The sequence below is a fragment of the Dasypus novemcinctus genome, chromosome 8 (genome assembly GCF_030445035.2).
Source record: "Dasypus novemcinctus isolate mDasNov1 chromosome 8, mDasNov1.1.hap2, whole genome shotgun sequence".
NCBI classification, from domain to species: domain Eukaryota; kingdom Metazoa; phylum Chordata; class Mammalia; order Cingulata; family Dasypodidae; genus Dasypus; species Dasypus novemcinctus.
This window is the reverse complement of record NC_080680.1, coordinates 127,242,187-127,267,368: the sequence shown is the minus strand read 5'-3', so window position 1 is coordinate 127,267,368 and position 25,182 is coordinate 127,242,187. Positions and strand designations below refer to the sequence as shown.

The 25,182-nt window shown below is 49.5% G+C and overlaps 1 protein-coding gene across 3 annotated transcripts in view; it reads right to left on the bottom strand.

The window, feature by feature from the left end:
• Nucleotides 1-25,182, bottom strand: part of CAMSAP1 (calmodulin regulated spectrin associated protein 1) — a 97,652-nt gene that overhangs the window by 23,943 nt on the left and 48,527 nt on the right. Inside the window, exons 5-9 of one of the 3 annotated variants that reach the window (XM_058302737.2) lie at nucleotides 12,342-12,422; nucleotides 11,422-11,454; nucleotides 8,802-8,943; nucleotides 1,327-1,466; nucleotides 1,123-1,219 (exon numbers count right to left, since the gene is read on the bottom strand). In XM_058302737.2, the coding sequence (XP_058158720.1) occupies nucleotides 1,123-1,219; nucleotides 1,327-1,466; nucleotides 8,802-8,943; nucleotides 11,422-11,454; nucleotides 12,342-12,422 (493 nt within the window). The remainder of the gene's footprint in view (nucleotides 1-1,122; nucleotides 1,220-1,326; nucleotides 1,467-8,801; nucleotides 8,944-11,421; nucleotides 11,455-12,341; nucleotides 12,423-25,182) is intronic. The other 2 variants (XM_058302738.2, XM_071217118.1) reach the window with 2 other exon arrangements.

Here is a 25,182-nt window from a genome sequence, read left to right as displayed (position 1 = left end):
AAGGAAAGGGCCGCGGCGCAGGGCTGCCCCGCTCCACTCTGCACCGGAAATCCTGCTCCACCTGAAGGCCGAGAGGCTGCCGGCGCCCCAGGGCCCGCGCAGGAGAGGCTCCAGAGCACGCCCAGAAGGCAGCGCAAGCAGCCGAGGCCTCGGCCCTGCCAGGCCGCAGACCCTGTGGCCTTCCAGGTGGCAAAGACCACGTGGGGCCAGGACAAGCCCCAGAGGCAGAAACACTCCAGAGAACGTGGGGCCTCGAGCCAGCCGTGCCACCTGCCACGAGTCACACATCTGTAAGAACAAGCCCTCACAAACGCAAGGTGTTAAAGAGGGGGCAGCACATGGGCACCCTGTATTTCCTTCATGATCGTCCCACAAACCCACGTCTCTAACGAAAGGAGGGCTGCTGGGCTGTCGAGACGGGGCCCTGATCCCGGGCCAAGCCAGGTCACAAGGAGCGCACGCCTGGCGGCAGTTCACCCGAGGTGGGCGCGCTGCTCCGGGCGGAGCGCAGGCAGGCAGCCCGGACCCCGGGCTCCAACGCTAAACTGCTGGGATTTCTTTTAACGTTTGCAAATCTGGGGTGTATATGCACAGTGTTTCTGCTTCAGATTGCGTGACCCTGACGGCTATCAAAGAGGAGCGTCTCTATAGGTTTCCTGGGCATTTGGAGCAACCCTTTCGTGAAGGCATCTTCAAGTCTTCTACTCACCTTTCTACGGGTTTTTTCCTTATTGCATGAATGAGCTCTTTATATATTCTTACTGCCTTGTTTTAGGGGAAAAGAGTAATCATTCTGGAGGTGAGAAAACCCACCGGAGAATCAAGCAGTTGTGCTTCCTAACCAAGGACGCCCATCACAGCACCCGGGAGCTCCTCTCCCAGCTAACGCGCAGCCCCTGGAGCCCCGGGTGCCGGGGCCAGCGCGGCGGGCGGACAAGCCCCTGCGCGTCCCCACGAGCACCAAACACGTAACCAAGGCAATGACGCAGGCTTCCGTATTTCCAAAAGAAACTGTCTAAATATAAAGGCCATTCTTGTGTACAAGTCAGGCCCCGTGAAGGACGGCCTGAGCGCGTGGGGCCTCTCGGGGGAGGGGTCAGTCACGGAGCGCGGGCCACTCACCGTCTTTCGGTTCCTGAACGTCCCTGGGTTGAACAAAATCCGGTTTGACATTCTCAAACCACCAGAAGAGTTCAGCAATGAAAACCATAAGATTTGGCTAAAAAACAAAAACAAAGACAAAAGCGTAAAAGCAGGAAGGCAGTAAAAGGTGGTCAGGGCAGCTTCTTCGCGTCGTTCCGGCTGTGCGTCTTTACCCCTTCCCACCTTCAGCACGAGGGGCGCGTACAGCATGTCCTCCAACGTCAGGTAGAAGCACCTGTTGAGGTACTCGTTGGAGAACTCTCTCAGAAGCCGGATGTTATACAGACTGTCGGCCATCGACGTCACCTCCTTCAAGCAAATGTCTAAGAAAGAGAAAATCACAACATTTTACACAGATGACCTGCCTCTTAAGTATACATAAGTAACTCTGAACTAGAAGGTGGTGGCAATAGTTGCAAAGGTACCAACTTTAAGAGATTTAAAGATTGCAGTAATTATTATAAATAAAACTAAATAAGGTAGGAAAACACTCAAGAAAAAGATGATCTGAGGCGTCCCCCAGCATCTGAATTTAATTGTTAACATCTAAAAAATAAAACAGATTTTAGGACTGGGCTTCCAAAATGGACAACAATAATCACCTTTTAACTTAAAAAGACCTGACTGCATCGAGTTAGAGACTGTTTAACCAGGTCTGCTTCACCGACCGGAAGCCAGGCAGGGGTTTCCTTCACGAGCCCCTTTGCGTGAGGTTTTCTCCAAGTGTGTTTGGGGTGGGGGAGGGAGGGCAAAGCATAAAATAAAAACGTCAGGCTTATTTATCCAAGTCCACTGAGTGATAACACAGGAATTTTACTAATAACAAAAATCAGGTGACTGCATCGCAGAAGTCTCCTGTGAAGAGCTATTAGCATCTGCTGTGGGACGTATTTTCCGTTTTATGTTGATTTGCAGGAAGTTCAGAGCTTTCAGTCAATAAATGCCAATAAAGGCAATAAATCCCCGAGACAACTAGAATTGCCCCCCCCCCCCATACACAGGCACACTTTTACTGTCTGGGGGGGCCTCCCTCAGGCAGGGTGCTGAACAGCAGGATGCACCTCAAGACTAAATCAGAGATAGCCCTATTCATGACACATTTTTAGACCTTCAATACACTCATATTAAGAGGGCACTGAGATAGAAGTGATTTCAAAATAAACTTTATTTCTAAGACAAAAATGCCTTCAAGGGCTTAGCAGTAAATACAATTCAATCGCCAGCACCCTGGATTCATTCGTGACCTTGGCCCACAGTCCCCTAAAGCACTAATTCTCAAGAAAAACCTATTGCCTCAAGGGCTGAGTGTGCACATGTATGTTGCTAAGAAATACTCCTTTTTAAAAAATTCTGATTATGAAATACTGCCGATGTCCCTCAGGCCCCAGGCCCCTGCCCAACCGAGCGAACGCTAAGGTCACCTCTCAGCTGCCCCAGATCTTCCTCGGTAAGCTCTCACACACGCTCAGTCGGCCTCCCTCACCCAAAAGCCGGGCGTGCCCTTCCCACTCGCACGCCCGTCCTTGCACTGCCTGAGCGTGCCGACTGCACATGGATGCATCCGTAGCCTACACGGCGTGCTCCTCACCCGGCCAAGTCTATGTACGTGACGTCACCCTCCGCTGAGCACTCTGCAGCCTGTTCTAACCCCAAACTCAGCACCAGGCTCCCCGGCAGGCGACACTGGCACGGGGGCTTCACACTTGATTCCGCAGCCATGGAACTGCCCACGGTTGTCTATTTTACAAAAAAAACGTTGCAAAAACAAACTTGTGCTTTGCATCTGTACAAACCAGAGTGTCTCCACGGGGCACCCCAGAGGGGACCCGTGGGGCCGCTGGGCCAGCCCTGCACACCCTATGTGCGGCCATCGCCTGTCCAGGAGGCTGCGCCCACCTGCAGCCCAGCAGCAGCCCCTTCAAGCTCGACCGCTGTCACCTCCACCTGGCACCGTCTGCTGGCCGTGACGGTCCCTCCCGGGGCTGGCGTGGGCAGACCTCCTGGCACCTGCCGCCCTCCAGACTCCTCTTCTGTGAAACGCCTGTTCTTCTGACTCGGTTGTCCACCGATTTTCTTACAGATTTGCAGGAATTCTTCATATACTGTGCTTATAAAAGGACTGTGTGACAATCCTTAGCTTATATTTGTTGCAAATATTTTTGCACAGCTATAGTTAACCACTTAATTTTGTTTATGGTGTCTTTTGTCAAAGAGAAGTTATACATTTTAATATGGTTGAACTTAACAATCTTTTCTATTATTTGTGCTGTTTGTTATTTCAGTGATTCATCCCAGTGCCAACATCCCACATTTTCTTCTCCAAGTCTTCTCACGTGGCTTTCCAGGCCCGTGTCCCCTGGTGGTCACGACTCCCTGAGAAGGTGACGAGAACCGGGAGCCCTGCTCGGCACACGTGCAGGAGGAGCGAGGCAGGCGAGCTGGAGGACCAGTGCCAGGAGGCGGGCCCGGCCCGACCAGAGTCCCATCAGGGCTGCACCTCCTGGGCCCAGGGAACCTGCTTCCCGGACCTCTGCCAGGGCGGCAGGGCCTCGGCCAGCCTCGTCTTCCCATCGGGAGACCCTGCGCCTCTCCTGGGAGGGCCACAGTGCGGCCGGGGCTGTGGGCACCTCCCTGCACGCTCGCCCACCCATCAGCTCCTGGCTGACCACCCCACCCACCAGCCTCCCTGCTCCACGTCACTCTCCCCAGCCGCTGACAACCCTGGCCCGACTGAGGTAATGAAGTGTGATAGTGGTCGAGCAAGTGTCCTGACTTCCTGCACTTCAAAATAACTGGGCCAAAATCCGGGTCAACTGAAGCAACAAAGTAGAGGCCCTACTGGATTTTGACCCATCAGATAAAATGAGAATCCATGAGACGACGTGCAGGTAACACACGAATGAGCGAACGTTCGGGAGAAGACAAAGCCCCTCCACAAGGCAGGCTGCTGGCGAGCTAGCACAGGAGGCGGGACGGCCAGAAAACGAGCAGCCTCAGGTCTCTCCCCACAAACTGCCAATGATCACAGAGCACAGAAGAGTGACCTGAAGAGTGGGCAGCAGACGCCTGGCCCCGAGCAGGCCAAGCCGGGGGGAGCGCCGCGGCCCTCCCCGGCACCCCAGGCTTCCTGCTGAAAGCGCGCGGCCTGCATCCAACCACACGGAAACAGGAGACGAGCCCAGGCAGGGCCTTCAGCGACCGAAACAGCCTGTGCTCTGCACAAATGCGAAGGTCAAAGCAGGCCAAGAAAGGCTGAGAGACTGCTCCAGATCGGGGGGGCCTGCGAGAGGCTTGAGGCTCCTGGCCAGGCCCGCGTTGGGGAAAACAGCTGAAGGTGAAATGGCCGGGCCGGCGACAGGCAGGGACCAGGGCCGCGGAGCAGCAGGGCCTGCCCATCAGCACCCAGGAGGCTCCCCGCGCTCTGCTACTCTGCACCCACGGCATAAACACCAGTGCACTAGGAGGGAAAACGAGTCCCAGCTGCTCTCAGGAGGCCACAGAGAGCCCACGGCACACAGCACACAGCGCGATGGCTGGGAGCCGAAAGCAGACAGGACTTGGCTGCACGTTATTCAGGAAGTTTAAATTACATCAAAATAAAATGTTACGAAAGATGAACTTTTGCTACTCTTCCATGTGAATTTTTGTATTACCTTCTCAATTTTGGTAAAAACAAAATTATTACTGGACAATAAATGTACAGAACAATCTGGGGATATTACAATTTTTACCATCTTGATTCTTGGCAATTAACACCACGGTTTTGAAATCTTCTTCCAAGTATTGCAATGAAGTTTTATGATTTCTTCCACGGATCGTACATCTTTTTTGTTGAATTTGTTCCCAAGTCCTTGATGGTTTTTTGGCACTGCCAACAGGGCCCTCTGTCCATGACGTTCCTAAGGAGCCGTCACTGGGGGCAGGGCCCCAGGCTCCTTCACTGGACGGGACCCGGAGGCAGGACACACGTGCTGCCCCGAGGGAAGCCACGCTCACTCGGGACCACACCTGCCAGGCCCACCAGGTGAGACGGTCACAGGGAGGTCAGGGTGCGAGGACCTCCTATTAAATGGTTCTCTCACGGGCCGAGCCGATGGCCTGTTCACCCCCAGATGCTGGCGCCACACGCGGCGCAGTCACCTGGTAACGCGGGAAGCCAGCCTCTAGGTGTCCTCTCCCACAGCCCCGCTGCTTACTGTAAACCCGGGCAGTTCGAAGTTCTTCAGTTCCTTGGAAGTTTGCTAAGCCTCCCCGGAGAGCCGGCTCCTGGCTGCCTGTTTCGAGGGCTGGCGGGCCTCAGGCAGTCGGGCCTAGTGCGCCTTCCCGCCGCCTCTGCTGGCCGGGGCTTCAGGCCTGCCCGCGATTCTCCCTCTCGCCGTGACCGCCCCGCCTCTGCGCGCAGCACCTGCCTGCAGGGCCCAGCCTCCCTCTCCGCCGCCTCTGCCGAGGAAGGCTGCGAGGCCGTGCATTCTGGGACCCTGCGCCTCCAGAAGGCCCTCCTCCTAGCCTCCTGCTGGACAGAGCCTTCTGGCTGACAGAGTCCCCTTCCTTGGAACGTGGAGGCGCTGCGGGCTGCCTTCTAGCCTCCAGGACCAGGCCAGGTTCCCGTGCGCTCCTGGGAATGGCCGTCTCCCTGGCAGTGCCCCGGCGTCCTCACTTTGCCCTCGCGCTCCAAAAGACCACTGCGACGTGCCCTCGCGTGCCACCAGTAGGCGCAAGGCGCCTCCCAACTCCCCTATTTCCCATCTTTTTTGTTCTTTTTTCTGGGCGATGCCTTCAACTGTTATCTAGCACTTGGGTGGATTTTTAAATATCAGCTACGGAAGCTTTTCTCCCCAAGAGCTCCTGCACGTGCTTACTGCACGTCCTCTCCAGGGCATTCCCCCGGCACCCGCTGTGCAGCCCCAGAGACCCACACGCTCTCCTGCCTCTGTGCTTCCGCTGCCCGCACGCCTCGACTTGGTTTCTCCCTCAGGCTGGTGGCCTTCCTCTGCTACCTGGGGACCTGGGCAGGGGCCATCTGTGTGCCCAGCGTACCACCTGTGCTGCGCTGGCGGTCTCTCCCCGAGGCCGGGCTGTGCTGACGCTCCACTGCGTGCAGGGGAGGGGGCTCTAGGGTGGGGAAAGGGGGTGGAGGCCAAGCCTCCCGGCAGGAAGCCAATTTGGGTGTGTCACCTTGCCCCTGCCCACCAGTGCCTGGGGGGAGCCAGAGGACGAAGCCTACCTCCTGAGAGTGGGGGGCCACTGCCTGGCGGGAGCTAGTGGGCTGGGCACTCACCACCTGCCCCACAGGGGCTGGCAGGTGCCCACCCTGCACTGCCTCCCGGCACCTGCCTTTACCCTCTGCCTTTCCGGGACTCTGCAGGGCAGTGGCTGCCTGGCCACCCACGTAACTTTCCCACCACTTTAGGTCCTGCCCCTTGGCCCCTGAGTCACTCACCACGTGTCACTGGTTGACTTCTGTCCAGAGACCAGATACAGACTACTTTCAACCAACAAGGGAATTTTCAATTCAGGTACTTATTTTCCTTGTTTTGGAAGGATTTTGGATTGGAGAAGTTTTTCACTTTTTTTTCCTTCAACTTTAAGAGTTTACCTTGATGTTCATTTTCTAATGCACAGAGATGAACCTGTTCTTCATTAATTTTTACAATCTTATTTTTGCAGCTTAGGCTACAAATACTTCCTTGCAATCACATTTAGCTGCGATCCACCAGCTTTTACATGTATATCATTCATTCAACAAATATTTACTGCACACCAAATTATCCCAGATTCTCTTTTAAATGGTTGGCCCATATCAATGAAGAAAATTAATAAAAATCCCTGTCTTTGTAGAGCTCACACTAGAAAATTTCACTATGACTTCTTCCTTCATCCAGGAAAGATTTAAGAGCACACATTTGGTTTCTGAGCATCGAGAGACTTCAGCACCTCGGGGAGAGAGGCTGTACCTTATGGTTATCGATTTAACATTACTATGCTGTGGGGAACAAAGCAATTCTCTGGGAACTGTTGAGACACTTTTGTAGCCTTCTGTAAGTCCCTATTTGTAAATGTTTCCATGTTTACTTCAAAAACAAAAACAAACAAAAAACTGCAACTCTGTTCCGTAACGGCGGGCACGGAGAGGCCTGTGGATTTGTGTTTGGGCCTTCCACGGCCTTAATGTACTCCCATCCACTCCAGCAAGCGGTTCCTGTGATGTTCCTTAGTGGCTCTGCCTATTTCTCCCTGTAACTGTCATTTCTCAAGAAATAATGTGTCTTGATGCTCTGCTGTTTGGGTGGAAGGAGCATCACCACTGGCACCTCTTCCTGGGACCTGCTCCCTGCCCTGTTCATAAGCCTCTGGAGCCCCGAGGACAGGATAAACGGCTGGAGGAAAACTGGGCAAGTGACCGGGAGGCAGGACGCAGCAGGGGGTGAGACATGGGAGCATCAGAGGTGCAGGGCACAGCGGGCGCAGGAATGCCCAGCAAGCCCCTGGCGCTCCCGTGCCCAAGGCCGCCCTGCAGTGTCGACATCCCCTCTGTCCTCTCGTGTCCACAGCTGTCAGCGGCAGCCCAGGCTCTCGCCCACTGCTCCTCGGCATCCGCGCTGCCCAGCCATGTCCCTGCGCGGCTGCTGACTCCGGGAGCCCCCTCCTCGTGGCGGCCACTCTCTCCTGGGCTCCGGCTCTGGCAGTCCTTCTGCTTTCATGCCCGCCAGGGCCCATGCGTCTCCCACACACTCGCTTTTCCTGCAGGATTCCCGCGCCACACAGGGATGCGACTTCCTGCCTCACTCCACCCACACCACAGCCTTGGCGTTTCGCTCCCTCCTCAAAGACCTTCTCCCCCACCCCAGAGCCATGGGCACCAGACTGGCATCCTTAGTTCTTTCCTGGGCCGCCAGGTAGAGCTGTTCCAGTCCTTTCAAGAAAGGGGTGACCTCCTGAGGGTCCCCGTCAGTCCCCAAGGCCGGAGGAGTGCAAGTCTCAGCACCAAACTCCCCTGCAGAGGCTCCCCCACCATGGGGCTCATGCCCGAGGCCCAGCGATCTTGCTCAGCAGCTGCTTCGCCCTGGGACACGACGCCAGCAAGCCTCTCTGGACCTGGAGCAGGAGCTGCCAGCATGGGCTCAGCCCCCAGGCCTGTGGCCCGACACTGGGGCCTTGTGCTTACCGACTTCAGAGCCGCGGGCACAGAGCGAGACCTTCAGCAGAGCCACGTGCCCGCCGTCCCCTTCCAGGCAGCACCCGGACACCCTCCCCACTGCAGAGAGACCCGCTGCCCTCACCAGAGCGCCACGCAGCCAGCATCTGCTCGTAACTGGCTGTGGGCAGACTGGATTTTCATTAACTTTCCCATCCCCAAACTCAGTTCGAGATGCTTTACATCAACTGTACTAAGATTTACAAAATCCTAACCATTCTGGGACATACGAGAGTCCAAAGTACTTCAGCACATTACCCAAATACCTTCGAGGCACAATTCCCTCACCAGATAAAATGCAGCATTAAGTTTAAGTGTTCCGACCCCCACCATTTTAGCCTATATGCCAACGTCCCAATCATACGGGTTCAGGGTGCCACTTTCCTTTCAAATATTGACATTGACACACTGATTTCCTGCTCAGCTTTGCGGTCTGCCCGTGGGGGAAGTGCTCTTCACTCACCATCCAGTTTCATCTGCTCTGGGCAGTAATAGTGAATCACAGCTAAGAGGGCAGCACCGTCACTGCCATCTCTCATCAAATCCTCCAACAACGGAAAGTGGGGCAACTGCCTATTGGAAAGGTGCTCTCGTCGATAGCGGACCTGCAGTTGACAAAAGGAAAACGGTCTCTACATGTGAAGCATCTCAACTGCCGCACGTCACAGGCACATGATCAGTCAGGAGCTAACACAGCGCCGACCGGAACACGCGCACAGCCGCCACCACCTGGGAAAAGCGCACACTGGTGGGCTCGCGCGCGGCCTGGAGCTGGCTGTGGGGGCCGGTGGAGGCGCCCAGCCCTCCGGGGCCAGCGGGTGCACACACACACACAGGGAGAGGCAGACACGTCTAGACGTGACCCAGCGAGAAACAGGTTAGCGGCCAACTTGCTAACACGTGGAGGGCGCCAGGCGCGGTCTCTGTTCTGAAGATTATCAGCATTAACTTCTGCCATTGAGGAAACACGAAACAGTATTAACACGTGGTTTTAGAGATTTCAGAAACCAAGCTAGACAAGCAACCAGCCCCCGGAAGGACAGCCACGAGGCCACGGGACACCGACTCCATGCAGGGGCGGCCCAGGCCTCTCCCCACGTCCAGAGGACGAGGCCCAGAAGCTGGGCTCCACTCCGAGTGCCACGTCAGGACGCGCACGCGCCACTCGGGGTGTCGCCGCAGGCTCCCCCAGCCTGCCACAGCCTCCTGGGTGAGTTAGCACCCACATACCGTTTTCAAATTCGGCACTTTCCCACAGGCCAAATTTTCTCTGGAGAAGGAAAATACAAAATACGAACTAGAGTAAGAACACCAGAAGTCCATAGAAAAAAACGAGACTTCTGGGAGTTCAACCAAATAGAACTGCCTCTCAGCACCCTGGCTTTTAAAGGTGCCGTCTCCAGAAGCACAGACACAGGCCAGGACCGACGTGCCCCTCGAGCGCGCTCTGCTGCGCTGGGGCTGAGGCGCGACGTGGCCTCAGGAAGGTCTGTGTCGACAGGACGGTCACTCGTCCCTCGGAGCCAGCAGCGCAGCCCCGAGAGACACGGCCCGAGGCTGCGGCAAGCAGCGCCAGGCCGGCATGCAGGACCACAGAGAGCAGGCAGCATGCAGAGCAGGCACGGGTGGCGCGGGCGCAGTCAGGCTCAGCAATCTCTGAACTACAGGGCCAGCAGCTGGTAAAACGACCTTGCAAATCAGGTTTTTAAGGAATCTCGAGGCTGTAGTTTTAAGGTAAAACCTTTGAATTTGCCAGTTTGACTGACATTCCCTATTACATGTCCCCGTGAGCCTTTTCCTGGCGCTGCAGGTGAGCGGTTATAAAGCACCTAAGCAAAGTAAGCCTTAAGGGACAGCATGCTGCGCCTTCCGTTTTGCTCTTTATAAAGCTCTCCCCTGAAATCTTTCGACTTCCAGGACCGCTGAATTTGGTGAGCCTTGGCTAGCCTCACTAAACCATGTAATTGTCAGCCCTTTGGCTTTCAGGATTCAAGAAGTTAAAAAATACTTAAATATTCATAAAAATGATTTCCTCTTCTTTCTTATGAATACATTTTGGAGAGAAACAAACTGTTAGGAAGCAAAGGAATTCCACTTGCCAGCTTATATCCACTAGTATTTCCTTTATGAAAGGAGTCTAAGGATAATCTGGCCCAAATAATTAACACAAAGGAACCAGGCAATCAACAGAGCACACATGGGACTGTCTGCAAAATGATTTGTGCTCTGAAAGTGCACTTGAAAGTCCACTCCTCGGAAGGTCCAGGACTGTCCCACAGGATCCACGTAAAGGACAGTGGTCCTGCTTCCAGAGCAGATGCCCCGTGCAGAACACTGGAACGGTGGAACCAAATCGCTGTCACTTTCTTTGCAGGTGAGAATTCAGGCTGAACTTTAAAAAGGATTCCAGAAATCCCTCGTCCAGGCTGACCTAACTGAGACTTCCCTGGGAGTGGGACACGCTGCCCCCCTTGTGCACTGCGCAGGAGCAGCTCGAGCCCCAAGGCCCAGGACGCCTGCACGCAGCAAGGATGCCGGCAGATCAGGCGACAGAAAGAGGGAGAGGAAGAGGGGCTCTCGCGACCCCTGAGCATCCCTTATAAGGTCCGCCACCTTTCTACTGAGACAACCGTGCCCAAGCTATAGGGGACATCAGGGTAAATACCCCACTAGGCAGGTAATGTCAGAAAGACCAAATTATGAAGAGGGATTCGGGGAACTAGGCTACTTATTCCCTCTGGTTTCTACTGGAAAAGAGAATGAATCTTGTCATTGCAGTTTACCCTGGCCACAGAAAGAAGTAAGAAAAAGTAACACAAAAGTCTGTATCTCCAAAATAACCGAAGGCTCTGGGCAAAACCAAACCCTGCATGTTGTCTTCAAAACGTAACTTGGGCCTCAGGAGCCAAATCGTGGTCCCTGCACAGCCCAGGGCAGGTCTCCCGCAGGTTAGAGAGTGTGAGCATGGCACAGAGAACACGAGCAAAAGCCCCGGCTCCGGCGAGCAGTTTTCAGTGACAGCGAGCGACCACATGGCACGTGGCGGCCTCCTGGGTGAGCTGCAGGGCCGGCCGTTCACTTACGGGCACTAACTTCCAGTACCACTTGGAGGGGGACTGCGCGGCAGCGAGGGAAGAAAGGAGAGGAGGTCAGCAGTGCCGTCGACAGAGAGCGCCGGCCCTCTGCACACGGCGCGGACGACCAGGGCCGCGCACCCGCCCAGCAAAACCCCGCCCGCGCGCCCTCACGGCCTCGGGCTCTACCAAGCGGGGAGAGTGGAAGCGCGAGTCACCTCTGCACAGTGCTCCACAGGAGCAAAGAAACTTCAGAAACTCAGCATGGGCTGGGCACCAAAAGGGGGGTTCCGGTCAACTGTGGTTTGGGGAGGGGGCTTGGAGCGCCTTGCCCAGATGTTTTCATAGGCCCCTCTGAGAACGGCGAGGAGAGCAGCGCAGTGTTGCAGGCCGGGACGTGCAGGGGCAGAGGCGCCCCGGGCCACCCGCACTGGGGGGAGGGCACACGCTCCGCTCCCAACAGGGCAGCGCACCCACGGCGGGCACCCCGGCATCGCCTGACTCAGGCAGACACAACCTCAGCAGGAGAGAACACCGCGTCGAGAAGGAGCAGGCCACTGACGGGGACGCACGGCGCACCCATCAGTACCGCTGCCCGAGATGCGCAGCGTCTACAAGTGAACCAGGCACGAGGCGCTTACGGGCAACTGAAGGATTTGGGGCTTCAGGGTGCCTGGGGCCACAGCGAGGGCCCGCATCTTGCCGCCTGGAGCAGGCAACGCCAAGCGAGTGCCACACCCCTGACCGCTGGGTCTCCAGGCCCGCCCGCCAAGTGCCCACCAGGAAGCCGAGGGCAGAGCGCTGGCCGCTCCCGCCCACTGAGGTCTCCAAGTCAGCCTGCCTGGTGAGTCTAAGGGGTGCCAAGGAGTGGCGAGGAAAAACAACAAAGGACGTTAACGCACTCCAGAGAAATTAAATTTACCCTTTACCTTTTGGTGAGCTGGACTTTCCAGTAACTGCTGTTTTAATTTAACTTCCTTCTCTGTTATGTCTCTCATTTTAAGGTTCACCTAAAGTAGAAGAAAAATTCATTAAAAAGGCGTTTCTCTCAAACCCTGGCATCAACGTCTGTCCTCTGCCACCCAGGGACCCCTCCTGCCTGGTACCCGGGCTCGAGTACAGGTGTCCATCAGGCTGGTCTGCTCAGGGGCTGCCCCCAGAGGCCCCGACGAGACCCGGCCCTAGTCGGCCCCCCTGGCAGGAAGAATGCTGCCTCCTGACTGCCCAGCCACGAGCCTCCCTTCCCGACCCCGTCACCAACACGAACTGCACAAGACGCCAGCGCCAGGGCAGACATGTGCCCGTCGGTCAGACTGTGGACACGCTCTGAAAAGCCTCCTCCTTACCAGGTCACATTCCCTGACTACAGCAACAGAACACTGAGCAAATGTTCACTAGCAAAGGTTAACCTGCACCTCTCAAAAATAACACACCCTCTTAGGAATGAGCACTCTCTCCTGTAAGGATTAAGTCAAAGAGAAACCAAAATTGCAATTATAAACTACTACCATGGGGAAAAATACTGACTAATGCTTTAAGGATGTAGTCAAAGCAGTAATCTGATGGAAAGGCAGAGAGCTGAAAATGTTTATCATTAACCAAGAATGAAGGTGAGTGAACTCATCATGCAAATGAAGGGAGAAACATTATTTTCAAAACTAAGAAAAAACAAAGGAAGACTCAATAGAGATAAATGCAAAAAAAAAAAATTAGGAAACAAGAAAAAGGACAAGTATTGAATACACAACCAAGTCTTATAAACATGATTAAAATAGACAATCTTTGGAAAATCTCATCAAGAAAAGAAAAAGAAAGTACCTGTAGACAAAACAAAGCAAAAAGTCATACTTTCAGAGAAGAGGATAAACCATTTTAAAAATATTATAAGTAGAACCCTTTAATTAAAATATATTTTGGTGTCTACACACAATGGAATATTATGCAGCAGTAAGAAGAAATGAAGCCGTGACGTATATGACAACATGGACAAACCTGGAGGACATTATGTTGCGTGAAGCAAGCCAGACACAAAAGGACAAACAACTGTTTTCTTGCACTATTACGAACTAAACATATTGTGTAAACCTATGGAGTTAATAATTAGAATACAGGTCGCCAGAAAATAGAAGGGGGTAGAGAATGGAAAGCTACGGGTTAGTTAATTTGTGCAAAATTGGTAAAAAGGCAAAAAGGTTGGTTGTAAATCTTTGGAAACGACTAGAAATGGTAAACGCACACCATCGTGTTTGAAACTAGCACTGCTATTGTATGGGTGTTTCTGTGGTTGAAAAGTCTAAGGTCGTGCGTATCACAAGGAAAGCTAAAAACAAACATGAGACTCTATAAGGCAGTAAAACCTCATGTAAAACATTAATATGGGTGGTAGTGTGTATATAAGACTTTACAAAATATAAACACTAATATGCTGGAGAGAAGTAAAAAGAACAGCAGCTATGTATGGCAGGGGAAGCACAGGGAATGAGAGGTAAGTTTTGGTTGTTTGTTTTTTATCATTATTATTATTACTGGAATAATGAAAGTGCTCTAAGAATGACTGAACTGATGAATGCACAAATATGTGATTACAAAAAGACCACAGATTGTACAGTTTGAATGGATTTATGCTTTATTAATATGCATCAATAAAAATGATTTGTTAAAAGATGTATACATAAATTTTAGCTCTCTGATGAAATGAGCGTTTTAAAGAAAAATATAAGTAAAAATTATCAAAAAGAAATCAAGTGCAGGTCATATCTGAAAAGCCCACAGCTAACAACCAACTCAATGGCGAATGGCTGAAAGCTTTCCCTCTAAGACCAGACAACAGGACAAGGACGTCCACTGTCACCATGATTCAACATTGTACTGAAGTCCTGCCAGAACAATTAGGCAAGAAAAATAAATTTTAAAAATACAAGTTGGAAAGAAGGAAGTAAACTTTTCCTATTTGCAGGTGATATCCTTATATACAGAAAATCGTGAAAAATCCACAAGAAAACCCCAAGAACAAATAAATGAATTCAGCAAAGTGGCAGGGTACAAGATCAACACCCAAAATTAGTAGTATTTCTGTACAAGTGGAACAAGAAATCAAGAAAAAAAGTCCATTCACAATAGCAACTAAAAGAGTCAAATATCTAGAAATAAATCTAAACAAGGACAATAAAAGGCCTTTACACAGAGCACTATAAAACATTGCTAAAAGAAATCAAAAAAGACTTAAATGGAAAGACATTCCTTGTTCACGGATTGGAAGACACATTAAGGTGTCCACTATTACAAAAACAGAAAACATGTGTTGCAGAGGATGTGAGAAATAGCAGCACTCGCTCCTTGCTGGTGGGAAGGTAAAATGGTACAGCGGCTGTGGAAGAGAGTTGGGCAGCTCCTCAGAAAGTTAAGTACAGAATCATCATATGACCCAGCGATCCCACTTTTAGGTATATACCCAAAAGAATTAAAGGTAGGGGCTCAAACAGACATCTGCACCCTGATGTTCACAGCAATATTATTCACAATTGCCAAAAAGGAGAAGCAACCCAAGTGTCCATCAACCGATGAAAGGTTAAACGAAGCGTGGTAAAGACCCCTCTGGAATATGAACTGTGGAAAGGAACGACAGCCTGATACACGCGACAACACGGGTGAAACTTGAGGACATGCATGAGTGAAGTAAGCCAGACACAAAGGACAAACACTGTATGATCTCAAACCATTAGCATAAGCAAACTCACAGAGTTAGAATCCAGAAGACAGGGCACAGGAGGACAGGGTGGGAAAGGGGATGGGGAATTCAGGCTAAAAATGCACAGGGCTCCCATTTGGAAGGAAAGAAATGCTTTGGTAATGAACGGTGGTGACTGTAGCACAACCTTGCACACACAGTTTACAGCCCTGAAATGTATATCTGAATATGACTAAAAGCGGAAATGTTAGATTGTATAGATGGTGACAAAGTAAAAACTGTTTTTTTAAAGATTTATTTTTTTATTTATTTCTTCCCTCTGCACCCCCTCCCCAGCTGTCTGCTCTCTGTGTCCATTCACTGTGTGTTCTTCTGTGACCGCTTCTATCCTTATCAGCGGCACCGGGAATCTGTGTTTCTTTTTGTTGCGTCATCTTGCTGGGTCAGCTCTCCGTGTGTGCGGCGCCATTCTTGGGCAGGCCACACTTTCTTTCACACTGGGTGGCTCTCCTTACGGGGCACATTCCTTGCCCGTGGGGCTCCCCTACGCGGGGGACACCCCTGTGTGGCACAGCACCCCCTGCACGGATCAGCACTGCGCATGGGCCAGCTCCACACGGGTCAAGGAGGCCCGGGGTTTGAACCACAGACCTCCCATGTGGTAGGCAGACGCCCTATCCATTGAGCCAAGTCCACTTCCCCTAAAAATGTTTTTAGAAACCCACGGAACATCACTACACAGTGAACCCTAAGTTAAACCATGGACTTTAATTAATAGTGCAATTATAAAAATGAGCTATCACCACTTGTAACAAATGTTCCACACCAGCGCAAGGTCTTGGTGGTGGGGTGGTGTATGGGAATCCTGTATTTTATGCATGATGGTTCTGTAAACCTACAACTTCCCTAAAAAGGGAAAGAAAAAAAAAGAAATCAAGGGAAGTACACATTGCAAATTAAGCATTTTCCTTTATCTCTGATCCCCATCAAAACCATACAGAAAAGAAAATTGAAAAGCTAGCAACCCACAGGGAAGAGGACGAGAAGACTATCACAGCAGACGAGAGAAGGGACGCAGAGCCAGCAGGGGTGGTGAGGGCAGAGCAGGGCAGGGCACGTAAATCTTGAGTGCGGAAGGAGATGCCAGGGAGAGGCTCAGCGGCGCCTCAGAGCGCCCAGAAGCCCCAGAGGCCTCAGGTGGGGAGGCAGGGGCAGAGGGGCGTAAGCAAGAGGATGGGCTACAGGTCTGCCCAGAATGAGAGAAACCACACTGGGCAGGAAGTGCTGGCCCAGCACACGCCCGTCCCACGCAGCCCCAGCGGAGACAGATGCGTGGCTCCTTCTACCCAGGGGTGCTCTGGCCAGAAGGAAGCGGGTGAGATGGCACACACAGACCCACCCTCAGCGAGGAGAGGCCAGACCAAGCCCCACCCCTCCCCACGGCAGTCCAAGGGTGTCGAGAGCCGGGCCAGAGGCCAAGGGTTCTCTTCTCCCTAAAGACTAAGACCCACAGCACCAACCTCTGGCAATCCACCTATGCTAGCAACAGACCCCTGCCCACCTGCCCGAGCACAGCCCACCCACCACCAAGCACTGTCCAGCCAAACCAGCTGACAGGCAGCCTCGAGATGCCCGTGCTTCAGTGGGAATGGGCAGCCAGAGGCTCCAGACATTTCAAAAGCCACCAGCCTTAGAGAAAATCAAACAGAGGCCATGATGCTGGGTAAGAGAGAACTTTCAGACTTCAAAGAAACAAGTCTTAATTTTCACAGAGAGATAAGATAGTGCATCCATGGGGAAAAGGTCAGGGTGATGCTAAAAAAAAATTAAAAAAAAAAAAAAAAGGACAGAACAGAAAAACAGCTCCTGGAAACAAAACGAATGACTGCAGAAATGTTTTAACTTCATAAAAATGGTGAATGACAAAGCTGAAGAAATCTCCCTGCAAATAGAACAGGAAAACAATGAGATTGAAAACAGGAAAGAAAAGAGAAGGGAAATCAGAACATTCATCTGGGTGGCCAACGTATGAGGAAGTGGATTACCAGAAAAGGAACAAAGAAAGGGTGAAGGAAGGATTAAAGAAACTGTCCACAGCCACGTCCCCAGGACGGCAGTGGCCGAGGAGGAGGAGCCAAATGCCCAGCACAGCCGTGACGGACGAGCCCTGCCAGGGAAACCGCCAATAAGGACAGAGCACCCAGGCCGGCGCGCGGTAGGCCAGGCGGTCTGAACGCCCCGGCAGAGGAGGACAACGGGGGCTCCTGCACCTGCTCCCAGAGCAGACTGGGCGTGCGCGCTGGCGGGGGAAGCCCGGCCGAGCACGGCAAGTCGCCGACCGGAGGAGACAGAGGCTGAAATCGAAGAAACCAAGACAACGGGAACTGCCGGCAAAGAACCAGAGCGAGGGAGCAGGACAGGAAGAGCGAGGACAGCGCGGCCCGAGGGTCTAGGGACTGCCCACCTGCCTCACGGGGTGCACGAGGCCTGGGCAACAAGCTGCCAGGCCCAGGCAGGCAGAGATGCCACGACCAGAGCAGCGAGCGGCCCAGCACAACCCCGAGCAGCGGGGCGGGAGCCGGGGGGCCTCTCAGCCGCACCCCAAGGAAGCGTGCGGGCCAAGCCGCAAGGGGGCCGGCCAGGCCCACCAGCAGCTCAGGCGCTGTGGAAGCAGCCAGAAACACTCCTGGAGGGAAAACAAAGTAAAAGCACCCCAAAACATCCAGCAGCCAGTATTTTAAAAATTACTAAACACACGTCAAAGAAAAAGCAAACTGTGACTTACAAGGAGTAGGAAAATCAGCCAATAAAAACAAATTCACCAATGAAAGTTCATAGCAGTAACAGCTATTATCAATTGTATAAATTTGCTCCAGAATTTAAATTTTTAAAAAGAAGCAAATGGCTCCTCTAGAGCTAAAAAACAAAATATCTGAAATAAACTCACTGGATGGATACACAAGAGATTACACACAACAGAAAAGAATCCATCCAAACAGATGCACAAACCAAGAAGACTCGGGCAGCTCAGAGACCTGAAAGCAGCATCAGGCAGTGTGAGGTCAGTGCAGCTGGAGAAGGGAAGAAAGGAAGAGGCAGAAGAGCTAACCAAAGAAATGGTCCAAATGTTCTCAATGTGATAAGGGTAACCCACAGACCCAAGACACCCGCTCATCAGACTGAAGAAGAAAAACTATGTATCAAGCATCTCAAATAGATACAGAAAGAGCATTAGGAAAAATTCAACATCTGTTCATGAAAAAAAAATCCTCAGTAAACGAAGAACACAAGGGACTGTCTTTAGCCTAATAAAGGATATCTGAAAACAATCAGCTAACATCATTTTAATGATGGGCTGAATAGGTTTTTTCCTAAGACAGCATACAAGGCAAAAATATCTGTTTTCATCACTTTTATTATACAGATGATCCTAACTGGTGCAATACAGCAAAAAAATAATCATTTAAAAAAATAAGAAGAGACACCCAGCAAGAAGGCAGCAGAGTAAGGAGCTCCTGGAGCCAGCTCCTGCTACAGGGCAGTTAGTAATCACCCAGAGCTGGCTGAAGCACCTGTCTGGGGGCTCCAGGAGGCCACAAGAGCATCCTGCAGCATCCCTGAAGGAGTGGAAGGAGGAGATGCCCGTCTGCGGAGAAGACTCGTAAGAAGAGGCTCCACACCCCGGAGGCCGGTGCCCGTCCTCCACTGGGGGCACGAGCCGCCTCGGGAGCTGCTCCGCGGCTGGAATTGGAAGCTCCGCTTCCCAAAACAGGGGAGAAAGAGACGGTCGGGCACCAGCTTCAGCTATGATGAGGAAATTTGCCTGGCTAATTAAAGTATAACCCTAAGAACAGCTGTAGTCTGAAACTGCCCAAGTCGGAAGGAGGCTGGCAGCCACCAATTTGACTTGGCCCCAGCAGGAGGGGAAGCTGGGCAGACTGAAAATCACAGTGTCGGTGGAGCCGGTTTCTTTCACCCGGGGCCTGCAGCCCCACCTTAGCAGAGGGGAGGCTGGCGGGCCCTGCTCCAGCCTATCCAGGTAACTGCAGGTATATTCGGCAGGCATAGACGGAATAGTAGGAAGGCTACGGGGACAACTGCAGTCATCTTGACCCGCACTGCATAGATGGCTGCCCACCCCTGCAGCTCCATCCCTGCCCTAGGCAGGGGAGAAAGGGGCGTGAAGCCTCATCAGTCTCTCTGGGCAACTACAGCCTACACCTGCACAACTTGGATTATTCCACACAACTGTGACTCTGTCTCTACCCCTGGCAAAGGAGAAAGTTGGGAGAAGCTTCATTGGTCCCTGGCGCCATGAGGGCAGCTTGAGCGTCCACAGCTTATAGCACCAACTACATGCTTGGCTCCTACTGCACAACCAGCAAGGGAGAAAGGGCAGAAAGCCCTAAACTAAAGAAAAAAACTGCATCCAGAATAATCTAGTAAGCCAGATGCCAAGGCACCAACAAAAAATTATAACCCACACTAAGAAACAGGAAGATATGGCCCAGTCAAAGGAATAAGACAAGCCTCCAGATGACTTAAAGGAGTTGAAACAACTAATCATAGCTGTTCAAACCAATCTTAACAAATTCAATGAGATGGTTAAAGAGATTAAGGATATTAAGTAGACATTGGGGGAAGCGGACACGGCTCAAATGACAGAGCATCTGCCTAGGATATGGGAGGGTCCAGGGTTCGATATCCAGGGCCTCCTGATCCGTGTGGAGCTGGCCCATATGCAGTGCTGATGCACCAAGGAGTGCTGTGCCACGCAGGGGTGTCCCCCATGTAGGGGAGCCCCACGCGCAAGGAGTGCGCCCTGCAAGGAAAGCCGCCCCTCTTGAAAAAAGCGCAGCCCGCCCAGGAGTGGAGCCACACACACAGAGAGCTGACACAGCAAAATGATACAACAAAAAGAGACAGAGATTCCCGGTGCGGCCTGATGATTCAAGTGGACACAGAAGAACACACAGTGAATGGACACAGAGAGCAGACAACTGGGGGGGGGGAGAAATAAACAAAATAAATCTTTAAAAAAAAACAAGGGGGTAGGGAGAAATAAATAAAAATAAATCTTATAAATAAATAATAATACATTTACAGTAATATCATTGAATGTGAATGAATTAAACTCTCCAATCAAAAAATAAATGCTGACAGAATGAATTTTAAAAAACATGAGTCATCTATATGCTGCTTAAGAAACTCAACTTAGACCCAGGAATACAAACTGGCTGAAAGTGAAACGGTGGAAAAGATACTCCACGCAAATAGTAACCAAAAAGGAGCAGGAGTAGCTATACTAATATCAGACAAAGCATACTTTAAATGCAAAAAATTTATAAGAGATAGAGAAAGCCTTTATATATTAAGGAAAGGGACAATCTACCAAGAAGATATAACAGTCACAAACATCTATGCACCTAACCGGGATGCCCCAAGACACGAGACAAACTCTAGCAAAAGTAAAGGGAGAAAAAGACATCTCTACAGTAATTGTTGGAGACTTCAACACCCCACTCACGTCATTACATAGAACAACTAGACAGAAGATCAGCAAGGAAACAGAGATCTCGAACAGTATGATAAACGAGCTAGACCAAACAGACATACACAGAATGCTGCATCCAAACTCGGCGGTTACACATTCTTCTCACGTGTCATGGATCTTTCTCCAGGACAGACCACATGTTAGGGCATAATGCAGCTCTCAATAAATATAAAAAGACTGAAATTATACAAAGCACCTTCTCACATCATAATGGAATAAAACTGGAAATCAATAATAGACAGAAAAAAGGTAAATTCACAAATGTGTGGAGGCTGAACTCCTAATCAAGATTATTGCAAGTGAAATCAATAAATATACTGAGACAAATGAAAACAAGAACACAGCTTATCAAAACTTATGGGATACAGCGAAGGCAGTCTTGAGTGGGAAATTTATAGCCCTAAATGCCTATATTTAAAAAAAAGAAAGAACTAACTCAAAGATTAAACTGAACTAGAGAAACTAGAAAAAGAACAGCAAACCAATCCCAAGACCAGCAGAAGCAAAGAAATAATAAAAGACCAGAGTATAAATAAGTGAAATTGAGAACAAAAAAACAACAGAGAAAAATCAACAAAACCAAAAGCTGGTTCTTTGAGAAGATCAATAAAACTGACAAACCCCCAGCTAGACTAACAAAGAAAAAAGGAAGATGCAAATAAAAACAGTCAGAAATGAAAGGGGGGCAGTTACACCTGACCCCACAGAAATAAAAAAAATCGTAAGAGAATATTACAGGAAGCGGATTTGGTTCAACTGAAAGAGCGTCCACCTACCACATGCGAGGTCCAGGGTTAAAACCCAGGGCCTCCTGACCCGTGTGGAGCTGGCCCAGGGCTGATGCACTCAGGGAATGCCGTGCCATGCAGGGATATCCCCTACGTAGGGGAGTCCCACGTGCAAGGAGTGCGCCCCATAAGGAGAGCCGCCCCGCACGAAAAAAAAAGTCTCGTCTGCCCAGGAGTGGTGCCACACACACGGAGAGCTGACACAGCAAGATGACACAACGAAAAAAGACAGATTCCTGGTGCTGCTGACAAGAATATAAGCAGATACAGAAAAACATATAGCAAATAGAAACAGAGAGCAGACAGTGGGGGGGTGGGGAAGAGAAATAAATAAAATCTTTTTTAAAAATTTTTTAATTAAAACAAAATAAGAGAATAATATGAGAAACCGTATGCCAATATACTAGACAACCTAGATGAAATGGACAAATTCCTAGTAATGCACTAACAGCCCACACTGATAATACAAGAAATACAAGAACTTAACAAACCAAACACATGTAAGGAGATTGAATCCATCATCAAAAATCTCCCAGCAAAGGGAAGCGGCTGTTGCTCAATCAGTTGGGCTACCGCCTACCATATGGGGGGGGGTGGCCCTGGGTTTGAGTTCCGGGGCCTCCTTGTGAAGGCAGGCTCGCCCACACGCTGTGGAGAGCCAACTCAGCAAGGTGACGCAACAAAAAGGGAGACAAGTGAAAAACACAGAAGAGTGCACAGCAAATGGACACAAGAGAGCAGACAGCAAGCAAGCCGCAGTGGGGGGGGGGTGGAAGGGGTGAAAAAATATATATATATATATATCCCAGCTAAGTCCAGGACCAGATGGCTTCACAGGTGAATTCTACCAAGCACTTCAAAAAGAATTAACACCAATCCCATTTAAACTAATCCAAAGAAGTGAAGAGGAGGAAAAATTACCCAATACGTTTTATGAAGCCACATTACCCTAATACAAGAAAATTACAGACCAATCTCTCTAATGAACACATGCAAAAATTCTCAACAAATACTTGCAAATCAAATCCAACAGCTTATCAAAAGATTCATACATCACGACCAAGTGGGATTTATTCCTGGTAGCCTAGGCTGGTTCAACGTAAGAAAATCAGTCAACGTTAATACACCACATTAACAAATTTAAGGAAAAAACACATGATCATCTCAGTCAATGCAAAAAAGGCATTCGGAAAAATCCAGCATTCTTTTTTGATAAACACTTCAAAACATAGGAATAGAAAGAAAATTCCTCAATCTGATAAAAGGTATATATGGAAATCCCACAGCCAGCATCGTACTCAATGGGGAAACACTGAAACTTTCCCTCTAAGATCTGCAACAAGACAAGAATGCCCACTGTCACCACTGTTATTCAATATAGTTCTAGAAGTTCTAGCTAGGGTAATCAGACAAGAAAAAAAAATTAAAGACTTCCAAATAGGAAAAAAGGAAGTAAAACTCTTACTGTTTTCAGATGACATGATCCTATAGTTGGAAAATTCTGAAGTATCCACAACAAAGCTACTTGAACTAATAAATGAGCAGGATACAAGAACAACATGCAAAAGTCAGTGATGTTTTTGTCCACTCATACTGAACAATCTGAGGAGGAAATAAGGGGGGAAATTCCATTTATAATAGCAACAAAAAGACTCCAATATCTAGGAATCAATTTAACCAAAGAAGTACAGGACCTATATGCAGAAAACTACAAAACAAAGCTAAAAGAAATCAATGAAGACTTAAACAAATGGAAAGATATTCCATGTTCATGGATTGCTAAAATAAATATCGTGAAGATGTTAATCTACCCAAACTTATTTATAGATTCAGTGAAATACCGATCAAAATTCCAAGAGCCTACTTTACAGACTTATAAAGGGCAATTACCAAGTTCATTTGAAAGGGAAAGTGCTTCCAAATAGCCAAAAGCATTCTAAAAAAGAAGAGTGACAAGGCAGGAATTTCACTGCCTGCCCTTGAAACATATTACAAAACTACAGTGGTCAAAACAGCATGGTACTGGCATAAAGATAGACACATTTATCATTGGAATAGAACAGACAGTCCAGAAATAAACCCTTACCTACGTGGTCAATTGGTTTTTGACAAACCTACCAAGTTCATGTTAATAGGACAAAACAAATGGTAGTGGGAAGACTGGATATCTATAACCAAAAGAATCAAAGAGGACCCCTATCTCACACCCTACACAAGAATCAACTCAAAATGGATCAAAGATCTAAATATAAAAGTCAGGACCATAAAACTACTAGAAGAAAATGTAGGGAAACATCGTCAAGACCTTGCGGGAGGTGGTGGTTTCTTGGACCTTACACCCAAAGCATGTGCAACAAAAGAAAAAAAGAGATAAAAAGGACCTCCTCAAAATTAAACACTTTTGCACCTTCCAGGACTCTGTCTAAAGGGTGAGAAGGGAGCCAACTCAATGGGAGAAAATATTTGGAAATCACATGTCCAATAAGGGTTTAATATCCAGGACATATAGAGATGTTACAACTCAACAATAAAAAGACAAACGACCTAATTAAACAATGGGCAAAAGACTTGAATAGACATTTGTCCAAAGAAGAAATACAAATGGCAAAAATACACAAGAAATGCTCAACATCACTCATGATTAGGGGAATGCAAATCAAGACTACAATGAGATACCATTTCACACCTATTAGAATGGCCACTAATAAAAAGACAGAGAACTACAAGTGCTGGAGAGGTTGTGGAAAGATAGGACACTTATCCACTGTGGGTGGGAATGCAGAATGGCACAGCCACTGTGGAGGACTGTTGGGCAGTTCCTAAAGAAGTTGAATATTGACTTGCCACGTGACCCTGCAATACCACTACCGGTTATATACCCAGAAGAACTGAGAGCAGTGCCAGGAACAGACATCTGCACACTGATGCTCGTAGTGGCATTATGCACGACTGCCAAAAGTTGGAAACAACCCAGGTGTCCACCAACAGATGAATGGACAAACAACTGTGGTGTATTCACATGATGGAGTATTATGCAGCTGTAAGAAGAAAGGAAGTCGTGAAGCATGACAGCATGGACGAACCTGGAGAGCACAATGTTGAGCAAAGAAAGCCAGACCCAAAAGAACAAATACTGTGTGCATTACTATGAACCAAATATACTGGGTATGATTCAAAAAAAAAGAAAATTTATATGTATCTAGGGCATTTAATTGAAAAACGTATGTTTTTATTCAACTGTTTTCTTTTTATATTTTAATTATTGTTTATATTTCCAAATATCAAATGTACAAAATAAAGTTTTTTAAAAAGCTGACTATAAAACTATAGTAATCAAAACAGTGTGATACTGGCACAAGGACAGACCTATAGACCAGTGGAGTCTAACTGAGAGTTCAGACATAAACCCTCACAATTATCGCCGCTTGATTTTTGACAAGGGTGCCAAGTCCACTCAATTGGTAAAGAACATTCTCTTCAACAAAATGGTGCTGGGACAACTGGATATACACACGCAAAATAATGAAAGTGGGCCCTTACCTTACACCGTATATAAAAATTAACTCACAATGGACCACAGGCCTAAATATAAGAACCGAACCTATAAAATTCCTAGAAAACATAGACGTGTATCTTCAGGGGCTTGTATTAGGCAACGGAGTCTTAGACTTTATACCAAAGGCACGAGCAAAACAACAACAACAAAAAAAAAAAAACAGACAAACTGGACTACTACATCA